The sequence below is a fragment of the Monodon monoceros genome, unplaced genomic scaffold, assembly GCF_005190385.1.
Source record: "Monodon monoceros isolate NGI ecotype Baffin Bay Population unplaced genomic scaffold, NGI_Narwhal_1 Super_Scaffold_3, whole genome shotgun sequence".
NCBI lineage: Eukaryota > Metazoa > Chordata > Mammalia > Artiodactyla > Monodontidae > Monodon > Monodon monoceros.
In genome coordinates, this window is record NW_021703780.1 from 58,177,408 (window position 1) to 58,190,501 (window position 13,094).

At 38.2% G+C, this 13,094-nt stretch overlaps 1 protein-coding gene across 9 annotated transcripts in view; it reads left to right on the forward strand.

Annotated features, from left to right (window-relative positions):
* The window catches only part of ULK4 (unc-51 like kinase 4), a 512,654-nt gene that overhangs the window by 23,126 nt on the left and 476,434 nt on the right, over positions 1-13,094 (forward strand). For 7 of the 9 annotated variants that reach the window (XR_003796601.1, XM_029242047.1, XM_029242045.1 and 4 more), the window contains 6 exons: positions 251-326; positions 2,298-2,390; positions 4,808-4,923; positions 5,070-5,139; positions 6,475-6,571; positions 10,829-10,933. Coding sequence is in view for 8 of the 9 variants with exons in the window: in XM_029242047.1 (XP_029097880.1) it covers positions 251-326; positions 2,298-2,390; positions 4,808-4,923; positions 5,070-5,139; positions 6,475-6,571; positions 10,829-10,933 (557 nt within the window). In the remaining variant the exon portion in view is untranslated. The remainder of the gene's footprint in view (positions 1-250; positions 327-2,297; positions 2,391-4,807; positions 4,924-5,069; positions 5,140-6,474; positions 6,572-10,828; positions 10,934-13,094) is intronic. The other 2 variants (XM_029242046.1, XM_029242049.1) reach the window with 2 other exon arrangements.

Sequence of the window (13,094 nt, forward strand, 5' to 3'; positions counted from 1 at the left end):
AGAAAGTTTAGAGGTTAGTCAGAACTTAGTTTTTGAGATTCATATTTTTTGTGGTCCAGGGAAGTTTTTAATTTTTGTGTCCTGCCGCCCCAGCCCTCTCCTGGCATTAAATGAAGACTGTTACTATGTATTCAGTGTTCTCTTAAAAATAATTTATGTGCTTAAAATACTGTTATTATGATGTTGATGTAGGGTGTGTTTTCAGCTACTTATCACTTTTTTTCTTTTTTGGGTATTACTTTGTGTATAGATTCTTCTCGTCCTAAAGCTTCTTCAGATTTTATTAATTTGCTTGATGGTTTACTTCAAAAAGATCCTCAGAAAAGGTATGTATGGGTAGTACTTTAACATGAATAGAGACTGGAATCCTTTTTGCCTTTAGTGTACTTCTAACACTGTACCGGTCTTAATATAGAAAGAACTGTTCAAATTATCTTTTTTGAAAAAAAAAAGAAATCTTGAGTTTACACTGAGTGGCTGCTCTCGGTTTACAGGTGTTTTTAATCATGAGGAATTTTAACTCTTTTAATGTAGCAAATGGTCGCCTCATAGGTTGACAGATTTTCTTGTAACTCCCAAATCCAAGAGGTACATTTTTTTTTTTGCCCCCCCGTTGTGGATTTCAGGCTAAAACTGCCTTAGCCTACTCAACTAGGGATGACACTGTCAAGATACTTAATGTAATAACGACTAACGGAGCAATATTTCAATGCGATGTGATTTATGATAATCCTGTCATACTGGGAATATCAAGTGACAGGATAATAGGCACAGTGTGAATTTTCTGTGTTGCAGGGATGGCAGGAAGTTAGAAATCCTTATGGTGTGGAGTGGGGCAGGGCAGGAGGGAGTGGGGAGTGAAGAGGGGGTCTCCCTGGCCTGGGAGACAAGAGAACCTAGGTTCTGGTTCTGCCACTAGGTATCTAGGGGTTTTAGGCAAGCATTTGGGGTCTCTGCTTCAGGGTATAAATGAAGAATAAATTTAGTGTAGCATGTAATGTATCTTCATTAAATATAACTGAAAAACTGCAGAAGACTGTTGATTCTCGTATAAGTTGTAAGACACTCCTATGCTTACAATAGAATGCTTTTAGGATCAACGTTATTTTAGTGGATACCTTCCCAGACATATTTGGATAAGATATAAATATACTTAATTTAGCTTACTTTATTTAGGATTTATTTAGGACACATTTCCACATATTTATATCCCATATTAAATACTCTTTTGCATACATGAGACCACCCCATAATCTAGTCTTTTTCTCTCTCTATATTTGCTTGGTTATTTTAAATGGCTGCTGAATGTACATGTAATAACCTGTAATAACAACATTGAGCGTTTTCTTGATTTAGAATATCATATACACTGCTACAGTAAATATCCTATTTTTGTTTTTGTTGTTCACTTAGGCAGTTATCACCTTTGGATAATTTTCTTAAGGTGGGGTGGCTGGCCAAAGGCTGAGAACAGTAAAAAGTTTGACACATTTGCTGCATCCTAGGAACACGGGTGGGTTTATACCTCCAGCATTAGAAATTTCCTCCCCCCCCATTGTTACCTACAATGGGTTTTGTTGATCTTATAAATTTTGGCCAATCTAATGGATGAAAAAATATTCCATTTTATTGGTAATTTTAATTGTTAGTGAATTTTAGGAGCCCTTTGTATAAAGGGAATATTATATGTGGTTGCAAATTCTCTCTTTTACATTTGTGTTTTAATTGTGATCAAGGTAGTTTTTATTTCAGTATGGAAATTTTGAACGATTAAATGAATCAGATACAAATTACTTTTTTGTTTTAAAATTTTAGTCGAGCTTAATCATTCTGAGTTTGAGTATACCTCAGGTATAATCTGTTTAATTAATTAATTAATTTTTTGGCCGCCTCTGCGGCATGCGGGATCCTAGCTCCCCAACCAGGGATTGAACCCGTGCCTCCTGCAGTGGAAGCATGGAATCCTAACCGCTGGACTGCCAAGGAATTCCCCTCAGGTATAATCTACTAGTAGTAAAATTTGATGCTTTGCTAGTGAGTCTGGGTTTTAAATATGGCCTGAAGTCATTTTAAAGTGGGTGAGCTAGTTAGATAACGTTTCGACTTCTAAAGAGAAGCGTAACTCTGGATATAGTCATGAGGTTGATAATCTTGTTTCTTTCTGAATGAAGCTCTAAAAGTGAAGTTCCAACAAGAATGTGTGAAACAAATCTGATCTATGTAACTGGGGCATGTCCTGGGAATTCTCCATGGTAAATCATGTTAAAATAGATTTTTAACATTTATGTTTTATAAAGATTAACTTGGGCAGGACTACTGCAGCATTCATTTTGGAAGGATGCTTTCACTAGAAAAGATCAGGACTCAAGCAACGAGGATTCCAGTGTCAGGTAGTATAAGCTTATTTTTGTGTGTGGGGCATGGTTATTAAACACTTGTACCCTTGCTATTCTATTTTTGCAGCATCAATGACATGAATTTCTATGCCTTCATAATAGGAGGAAATCAAGCATGTGTTTAATTAAGGGTTGCTTAAAGAGTTTAGTCATGACATTTTGTGTTCTTGATTTTGCTGATTTTCTGGTCAATTGTTTATCCAGGCAGGGATTTAGTATGGTCGTCATTAGTTTTTGTTCATTGTGTTCAGCTGGCTTCCCACCTTGTCAGCACATGGTAGGATCTCATTTCCCCAAGTTAGGTGCAGTCACGTGACTTGCTTTGGCTAATAAAATGTGAGCAGAAGTGACCTGTGTTACTTCTGGATAGAAACTCGAAGAGCCACTGTGTGATGTGCCACATTTCTTTCTCTTGATGAGGTAATTGGGAAGGAAATGTCCAAGTGGAGTTGCTGTCAGGCTGGGTCTTTAGTGACCATGGTGAGCATAGCTTTCCTGCCAGCCTTCAGTGGCTATGTGCTTGAGTGAGACATAAAGCTAGGAGATTCTGAGTTCTAGGATTTGTGGATTTTGTGTTACCACAGTATAACCTAGTTCATCCTGACTAATCCACTTCATTTTATTATAAAATCTTTTTAGCCCAGGACAGTTATAAAAATGATGGTATTTTCAAAAAATTAATTAATTTGTTTTTGGCTATGTTGGGTCTTAGTTGTGGCATGTGGGATCTTTTGTTGCAGCGTGCAGGCTTCTCTCTAGTTGTGGTGCACAGGCTCAGCAGTTGTGGCGCCTGGGCTTAGTCGTCCCACGGCATGTGGGATCTTAGTTCCCTGATCAGGGATTGAACCTGTGTCCCCTGCGTTGGAAGGTGAGTTCTTAACCACTGGACCACCAGGGAAGTCCCAAAGTGATGGTATTTTGAAAAGAACAAGGTGAGAAGTAGATGAATAGAGGCAAAGTCCAGATAATTGACTCCCCCTCTCCTCCATTCATTCGATGGTAAGTGGTTGTCTGATTCTTAATTTTGATCTTGTAAATTCACTGTATCGGATAGAGAAGTCTGAATTCTATTTAAGGTCTCTCCCAAACTTCAGTTTCTGTGATCCATTGAGCTTCAGCTATGTTTTCACATTGTATTAGACTCTGAAAAGTACAGAAACCTGGGCTTAGGACCTGGTCCATCAGTGTCAGCAAATCCCAGGACACCTTTCACCTTAGTTTGTCATCTTCCTTTTAATCTGTATACTTTTTATTTCTTTTTCTTGCCTTACTTCCCTTGCTGGGACTTTTTCGGTAAGGTAATGAATGAGGAGTGATGAAAATGAACACATTGCCTGGTTTCTCATTTTAGAATGAAAGCATTCAGCCTTTACTTGTTAAATATGATGAGCTGGAGGTTTTTGTAGCTTCCCCTTTTCAGTTTGAATGAATGTTAAATTTTGTCATTCTTTCTGTATCATTTGATATGATCATGTGGTTTTTCTTCTTTAGACTCTCATTGTGGACTCTTACATAAAGTGGTTTTCATATATTGAGGCAGCCTTGCCTTCCCACAATAAACCCCAGTTAGTCATGGTGTATTATAGTTTTTATGTCTTGATGGATGTGTTTGGGACCAAGTAGCAGTAGGACAAGGAGAGAGGAGAAAAAAGAGAACAGAGCGACAGAGATTTGCTTCACATTCTTGGGGGTCATAACTCTCTGGCTAGAGAAGAGAATGTTCCTCCTTCAGGGTTTTAGGCACTGGCCAGAAGCGGCTACTGTCCCCTGTAGCTGCTGCAGGATTACCTGCAGGCTGGGGAAGGACAAAATGGAAAAAGCAAAAGCACAAACAAAAAACTAGGGTGTTTCCACCGCTCTGACCCTTAGGGGTCCCCTTTCCTGTTCCTTGGAACAGAAATAGAGGGCTTCTCTTGGGGCTCCTGTCTACTCACTGCTTTTGAGTCCAGGTCGAACAATACTGGAAGGGAAAAAAATAAAAGGGAAACTCACTACTGGTTCACTGATATCTTGAGTTCTGGTTTACTTCTCCGATCTGCCTGCTGTTACTTATTTTTCAGGGATAAGGTTTATAGGCTTCTTAGTACAATACCTACCATGTAGTAAGTGCTCATTTTAGCTACTCAATGAAAAATATTACTTTTCTAACTCGCTAGTTGTTTTTTTTTTTTCTGGCCATGCCACACAGCTTGCAGGATTTTAGTTCCCCGACCAGGGATTGAACCCAGGCCCTGGCAGTGAAAGAGCGGAGTCCTAACCACTGGACCACCAGGGAACTCCCTCTAACTCAGTAGTTTTGCCAAATGTCCTGTGCAGTTTAAGTATCTTTTCCAACCTCTTGTTTGACAGAGAAAACTCTACAGAAAGCTCAGTAGTAAGCTTGGTTGTGTTGGGTTTCTATCGTTGAACAGCAGAAACCTGGAGTATTCTGGGTCACAAGATTCCAGGGAGCTTCTCAAGAGCCCTCATTGTGGACAAGCAAAAGGGGAGAAGAGTGGTGAGCAGCTCAGTCACTCGTTTAGACTAGGTGAGCTTTCATTTGGCACTCTTGAACTCAATGCTATTTCTGAGAGTTCCTAATTTGCGTTACCTTTCTCTTTAAATCTCTGTGTACGTCGTGCCCTGCTCATATTTTTGTTCATTGATGGATATTGTTTTATCTTCCTGCCACAGAAAATCCATCTGAGTTGCAGCCTAAGAGCACTCTTGGGGGTCAGTTGAATGAGTCCATGTTTCTTCTCAGGTATGTAAAATGACGGAGCAATAAGGGATCCATGGGAGATGAAAGTGAAATCTTCTTCAAGTGTCTGTTGTCTGGCTGGTAAACCATGTTACACAGAAATAAAGGACAGGGAGAAATGCAAATTCCAGTCTCACTCTCTACTTTCAAAGTTACTGTTAAGTGCTGGCCAATGGAATGTAGACGTCGCTACGTATTTTTAAAAAATTGTAACCAAACCACCTTATTTTTCCTATTTATAAGGGTTAATTAAAACGTTTTCATTTTGTACTTCTACTTCAAATAAAATTGAATTTAAAATTTCAGAACTCCAGCTTTATTTAGATAAAGACTTACAGAAAAAGAACAGGTTGTGTTTTTATTTAAATGTCGCTTTATCTGGGAGGCTTAAACAATATTTGCAATCATTGAAATAATAAAATCAGAATGGTATTTAAAGTGACTAAGACCAGTGTATTTAAAATTTTATTAATGTGTAAATATTGTGTTATATTTTATTTATAGTTTTAGTCTCATAGAGAAATAGTTTAATTTCATGACATAGGGGTTATAATGATAAACTAAAATTTCCTGATTTGTTTTACTCATATTTAAATATAAAGCATGTTAAATTTATTTATATATATCTTAGGCATTTTAAATTCAGTTTTTTAAAAAAAATTTTGTATGATCTCTGGTATATTTTATGACCTAAGTAAGTCCTTGTTTAATGAATGAATAAAAAGGCAAGTAGATGAAGGAGGGGTGATAATTTGGAAATTTGAAGGAATTCATTAAAAGAGACCGTAATGATCTGAATGAAAGAATTTCTTAAAATGCAGAAAACTCAGAGACCTGGGTGTAATGGAGTGGTCCACAGAGTATGGCAGCCATCGATAAGTGTAGGAGGAATCATTAAAAATAGATACAGAATATAACTTGTTGCTTAAGTAGGTACCAAGGTAATTTTCCATTTCAAACATTTTATGAAATAAAATTGTAAACCTTGTCTATGCTTTGTAGAGTATCTGTTCTATTTTATTATGTTAATCCTGCCTAGATCAGCAGACATTTAAAAAATCTTTTTTTTAGGTTTCTGGTTAAAACAGAAAATACTGTATATAGTATAGAAGCTCCAAATAAAAAAAACAATTACCCAGGAAATTACTTTGAAAACAGTTTAAAAAAATGAGTGTCATAAACACAAATTAGAGTTTAAAGTTTTTAAAATCTTAACGAGGTCACATAGAATCATCATATTCTACCGTTTTTCATGAGATGTGTTTTTTAACCCAGAAAATAGTAAACAGGATAAAGTTTCTGAAATGTGAGTAATGTTAACTGGTGTGCACTTTTCAGTTCTCGTCCGACTCCAAGAACTAGCACTGCAGTGGCATTAAATCCTGGTGAGGCTATGACTCAAAATTCACCACAGAAGACTTCTCCCTTGACCAAAGTAAGCAGAGATGGAATTTTCTTTTTTTCTTTTTGCATAGGATACAGGGATTCAGAAGAATAATTGCAAGTTAATCTCTGAACTGTGTTTTTAATTGCAAAATTTACAACTGAGTCATCTTCCTTGATTATCCACTGGTTTTTCTAGTAAGTACTCTTAAGAGAGAGGTGCTTCATAGGTGTTTTTTTGATAACAGCTTTATTGAGATATAATTGACACACCATATAATTCACCCATTTAAAGTGTATAATTCAGGGGCTTTTAGCATAGTCACAGAGCTGTGCAGTCATCAGCACAGTCAATTTTAGAATGCTCATCATTTTGCAGAGAAGCCCTGTGCTCATTAGCAGTCACTCCTATTTTCTTCCAGTTTCTCTACCCTCTTGCCTGAGGCGACCACTAATCTACTTTCTGTCTTTATAAATATGCCTATTCCGGACATTTCATATAAATGGGATCATACAATATGTGATCTTTTGTGACTGGCTTTTTTCACTTAACGTAATGTTTTTAAGATTCATCCAAATTGTACCATGTATCAATACTATATTCTTTTTTACTACCCAATAATACTCTGTTGTATATACCACATTTTATTTTTCCATTCATCCATTTGTGGACATTTGGATGGGTTTCCCCTTTTGGCTCTTCTGAGCGATGCTGCCGTGAACATTTGTGTACATCTTAGTGTGGGTGTGTGTTCTATGCTGTATCATATGATAACTGTTTAACCTTCTGAAGAACTGCCAAATTGTTTTCCAAAGCAGCTGTACCATTTTACATTCTCAGCACCAGTGTATGAGGGTTCCAATTTTTGCACATCCTCACCAAAACTTGTTATTATGTCTTTTAAAAAATTGTGGTAAAATACACATTACATAAAATTTACCGTTTTAACCATCGTTAAGTGTACGGTTTGGTGGCATTAAGTACATTCACACTGTTATGTAACCATCACCACTATCCATTCCCCCCTACCCATCCCTCCCCCCAACCCCATCCACTGGCAACCATTGTTCTACTTTCTGCTTCTATGAATTTGCCTAGTAACCTTATATAAGTGGAATCACACAATATTTGTCCTTTTGTATCTGGCTTATTTCACTTAGCATAATGTCTTCATGATCCATCCACGTTGTAGCGTGTATCAGGAATTTCATTCCTTCTTAAGTCTGGATAATATTCCATTGTGTGTATGTACCAATTTATTCATCTTTTGATGCACACTTGGGTTGCTTCAACCTTTTGGTTATTGTGAATAGTGCTGCATCGTCTCTTTTTGGTTACAGCCATCCTAGTAGGTGTGAAATTATATCTCACTGTAGTTTTAATTTGCATTTCCCTTTTGGCTAATGATGTCGAGCATCTTTTCATGTGCTTATTGGCCATTTGTATATTTTCTTTGGAAGAATGTCTATTCAAACCTTTTGCCCATTATTGAGTTGTAGGGGTTCTTTATATATTACAGATATATGATTTATAAACATTTTCTTCTGTTCTGTGAATTGTCCTTTCACTTTCTTGATGGTGTCCTTTGAAGCACAAAGATTTTAAATTCATTATCTTTTTTGTGTGTTTGTTGTTGCCTGTGTACTCTTGGTGACATAACTAAGAAACAGTTGTCTACTCTAAGGTCATAAAGGCTTATTTCTATGCTTAGATCTTACATTTTGGTCTGTAATCCATTTTGAGTTAATTTTTGCATATGGCACGAGGTAGGGGATCCAACTTCTTTGTTTTGCATGTGGATATCCAGTTGCCTCAGCACCGTTTGTTGAGAAGGCTCTTCTTTCCCAAGACATTAAATAATGTCTTGGAATTCTTGTTGAATATTAATTAACTATAAATGTGAAGGTTTACTTCTGGGCTCTCAGTTCTATTCCATTGATTGATATGTCTTTCGTCATGCTACTAGCACACTGTCTTAATCACTGTGGTTTTTTAGTAAGTTTTGAAATTAGGAAGTATGATTTCTGACTTTGTTCTTTTTCAGAGTTTTTTGTTTTTGGCTATTCTGGGTCTCTTGCATTTCCATATGAATTTTAGGATCAGTTCGTCAGTTTCTGGAAAGAAGCCAGCTGGGATTGTGACAGCAATTGTGTTGAATCTCTAGGTCAATTTGAGGAGTATCGCCATGCTAACAATATAAAGTTTTCTTCCACAAACATGGGATGTCTTTCTATTTATTTAGTTATTCTTTAATTTCTTTCAATCATAGTTTTTTTGAATGCAGAAATATTCTGAAGTAAAAAATTCACCAAGTTATTATTTATTGTACTTATTGCAGTTGTTGCTGTATTTTTTATGTAATGTGAAATGCATTCGAACTATGTGAAACTTAATTTTGTATGGAAATGAAATGTAAATAGGTTGTAATAAAATCTCACTGTGCTAATAATTGGTTATATGTGAGATAGAAAATCACTGTAAAAGTAAAAAAATGCATTCTGGAAGGCGATAGATGTTGAATTTCTTCTGCCAGATGTTTATTGTGGAGGAGTGTATGTAATTATTTTATTGAGAATATTTAAGCGCTAATTATATAAGGGAGCTTATGTTTTGTAATTTTTTAAAATAAATTTCTAAGTTTGTTTACTGGCTGCGTTGAGTCTTTGTTGCTGCGCCTGGGCTTTCTCTAGCTGTGGCGAGCAGGGGCTTTTCTTGTTGTGGAGCATGGGCTCTAGAGCACAGGCTCAGTAGTTGTGGTGCACGATCTCAGTTGCCCTGCAGCATGTGGGATCTTCCCGGACCAGGGCTCGAACCCGCGTCCCCTGCATTGGCAGGCGGAGTCTTAACCACTGCGCCACCAGGGAAGCCCCTATGTATTCATTTATAAACAAGGGAACATAATTTTATGACTTAATTTTTTCATTTAATATGTAGGACCTCGTTGCAATTTTTGATTAGTTTATTCCTGAGCATTTTATTTAACAGTTTATTTTTTACTATTGTGAATGGGATATTGTATTTTTATAACCTGTTTTTGTGCATACATTCACTTTATGTATATGAAATTAATTTCTACATATAATTTTCTAATTGGTCTACCTTACTCATTTTTAGATTATTGTAAAAGTTTTTCAGTTGACTTCATTTTGGCTTTTCTTTCAAGTTTATCTGTTTTGAAAGTCCATGTTCTTAAATTTTCTTTAACATAGTTTTTTACAGAAGTTCCTCCTTACTTATTCTTCATGTGTTTTTAATATGTCTGTCTTCTAAGTTGAAGAAGGGTTGTTGTGGTTTCCATGAACTTTGTTAGCTAATTACTCTGTCCCTTACCTTAGTTTTGGATCATTTCTTTTTCTGCTTACCTTTCACTTCACTGATTTGATTTCCTGGTTAGCATTTTTTCAGTCAAAGTTTCAGTGGAAGTTCTTAATGCATAAATCCTCTTTTTTTTTTTTTTTTGTCTGATGTGAAATACTAAGGCATAGCACTAGGAATAAAAGTTGAGTTTTGGGCTTCCCTGGTGGCGCAGTGGTTGAGAGTCCGCCTGCCGATGCAGGGGACGCGGGTTCGTGCCCCGGTCCGGGAGGATCCCACATGCCGTGGAGCAGCTGGGCCCGTGAGCCATGGCCTCTAAGCCTGCGCGTCCGGAGCCTGTGCTCCGCAACGGGAGAGGCCACAGCCATGAGAGGCCCACGTACTGCAAAAAAAAAAAAAAAGTTGAGTTTAAGGAGAGCACAAAGAAACATCTTGAATAACTGATGGGGAACATCTAGTTATTCATTTTCATTATGTGTCAATTCCGCTTTAACTAGGATTTGTAAAGATGTGGGTGTTTAATACTTATATAACAGGTCAGTACTTCAGCTTGAAATTTTTTTATGCTGTAATTTAAATTTCATATTGAATATTCTGTAAAGCAGAAATAAGCTGATTAAGTTTTGGCCGATGAAAGATAACAACCCTGCTGGTAATTGAAAGACCAATTTGTCTCATCATAGTTCAGAACATCAAACTATAGAAGATCTGTTTTGTAGTTCTAACCAGCCATTGTGGTAAACACGAGCAAGTCAGTTACTTTCTCTGAGCCTTGTTTTTTCCATCTGTAAAAATGGGAATAGTGATACACTAGATTTAGGATTTTTGTGAAGATCAGATGAGACTGTCTGTGGAAGTGTTTTGAATAGCAGTGGAGGTCCATTGATACAGGTGACTTTTTTCAGTGGAGTCTACTCAGCATCTTACTAGCTCCGTCTCTTAAAGCTTTTCACTAGTCACAGAAACCGGGTCTAATTTTTGTTCTTGTTTCAGATTACAAGTGGACACCTGAGTCAGCAGGACCTGGAGACCCGGATGAGAGAGCTTATCTACACAGACTCAGATCTTGTCATCACCCCAATTATTGACAATCCGAAGGTGCGGGAAGGCACCCTAACAACCGAGGGCTGAAATCTGGGTGATGTTTTCATTCCCAGTATACTTTGCCTTATTTTCCTTTTTTTAAAAAAAATTATTTTTTGGCCACGCTGCATGCGGGAACTTAGTTCCCCGACCAGGGATTGAATCCACGCCCCCTTTCAGTGGAAGCGCAGTCTTTTTTTTTTTTTTTGTGGTACTATGGCCTCTCAGTGTTGTGGTCTCTCCCGTTGCGGAGCACAGGCTCCGGGTGCGCAGGCTCAGCGGCCATGGCTCACGGGCCCAGCCGCTCCACGGCATGTGGTATCCTCCCGGACCGGGGCACGAACCCGTGTCCCCTGCATTGGCAGGTGGACTCTCAACCACTGCGCCACCAGGGAAGCCCGGAAGTGCAGTCTTAACCACTGGACCTCTAGGGAAGTCCCTTCTTTGCCATATTTTCTCTCCTGTTCTTGTTGTCGTCTGCTTTTCTTTCTTTCTTGCCACGTGTCTACATTCCTAACCCTCACCCTTTCTGTAACCCTCTCCTCTTCCTGCATCACTCTCTCTTTCACTGGAAGGGTAAGTTTTCTTCCCCCCTTTGCAGCAGCTCTGCCTGTCAGTACATGAGCTGGAGAGTACATGAGCTGGAGAGTGGCTGCTGACTTCTAGACCTCAGACCTTAGCCTCAGTCCCTTCATTTCTCCATATTTACTTGGGTGAATTACTCCAGACATTCTCCTCGCTGATGTTTTGTGAAGGCAGATGTCAGGGAGCAGCGCTCACCAGACTGGGGTGGGTGGGCAGATCACAGGGAGGCCACACCTCTCATAGGTTGTCAGGATTGTAGGGCAGACGATGGGGAGACACGGGGAGCTTGGGGAGTCAAGGTTACAATGCACTTCTAACCCAGTGAGATTTTCATTGCTTCACATCTTTGGAATATAATACTGTATTAGTAGGGAATGATGAGTACTCTCCTTGGAAAAGGAAACTAATTTCTCAGTTCCTCTGTTTTCTGTTGATTTCCAGCTCCAGCACACATTTCACCTATTATGCATTTTTATTTCCTTCCTTTTTTTAAAATGTCTTTTTCTTTATTCATTTATGACTGTTTCATCTCACTGGGGAAGTTTCTATAGTCTGGAACAAAAGGCTTCTTAGATCAATGTTTATTTACTAGATAGAGAACATTTAATATAGATTACTCAGCTATTTGTCATAATGGAGCTATCTCTTTTTATGCATTCAGGTATCTGGCAGAGTAACTGTATATTATACCAAATTTAATGTGTAACGGTATTTTCCCAGTGGAAGTTCTAGAACAATTTGTGCTATCTTTTGACCATATTCTGTATTTCTTTCTTTTTATAACCAGACTTAGTTGTTTCTGGGAAACCTTAGAAGTTTTTTTTTTTAACTTTTAATTTTGAACTAATTTTAGACTTAAAGGTTCAAAAATAGTAGACTTCCTGTATACCTTTTACCCAGCTTCTCTTAGTGTTAACATTGTACAGGAACACAGTACTGTTAGCAAAACCAGGGGATTGACATTGGTACAGTGCTGTTAACTGATGAGCTGATTTGAATTTCATCAGTTGTGCCACCAGTGCCCCTCTTCTTATGTTCCAGGATCCCATGTTACAGTTTTTTTTTTTTTTTGCGGTACGTGGGCCTCTCACTGTTGTGGCCTCCCCCATTGCGGAGCGCAGGCTCAGTGGCCATGGCTCACGGGGCCAGCCGCTCCGCGGCATGTGGTATCTTCCCGGACCGGGGCACGAACCTGTTTTCCCTGCATCGGCAGGCGGACTCTCAACCACTGCGCCACCAGGGAAGCCCTACAGTTGGTTTCTATGCCTCCTTAGTTTGCTCCAATCTGTCCTTGTCCTTCACAGTCATGTGGTAATTTCATATTCCTTCCTTGTGTCTCATGACCTTGACACTTTGAAGAGTACTGGGCAGGTATTAATATTTTGTAGAATGTCCCTCAATTTGGGTTTGCCTAAGTGTTTCTCATGATTAGAATGAGGATATGCAGTTCTGGTGAGAATACTACCAGCAGAAGTTTAAAAGATGCTCTATGGAGAGGTTTTGGAGAAGTTAGACATAGAAATGATGATTGAATTTTTTTTTTAATTAATTATTTTTGGCTGCATTGGGTCTTCATTGCTGCATGCGGGCT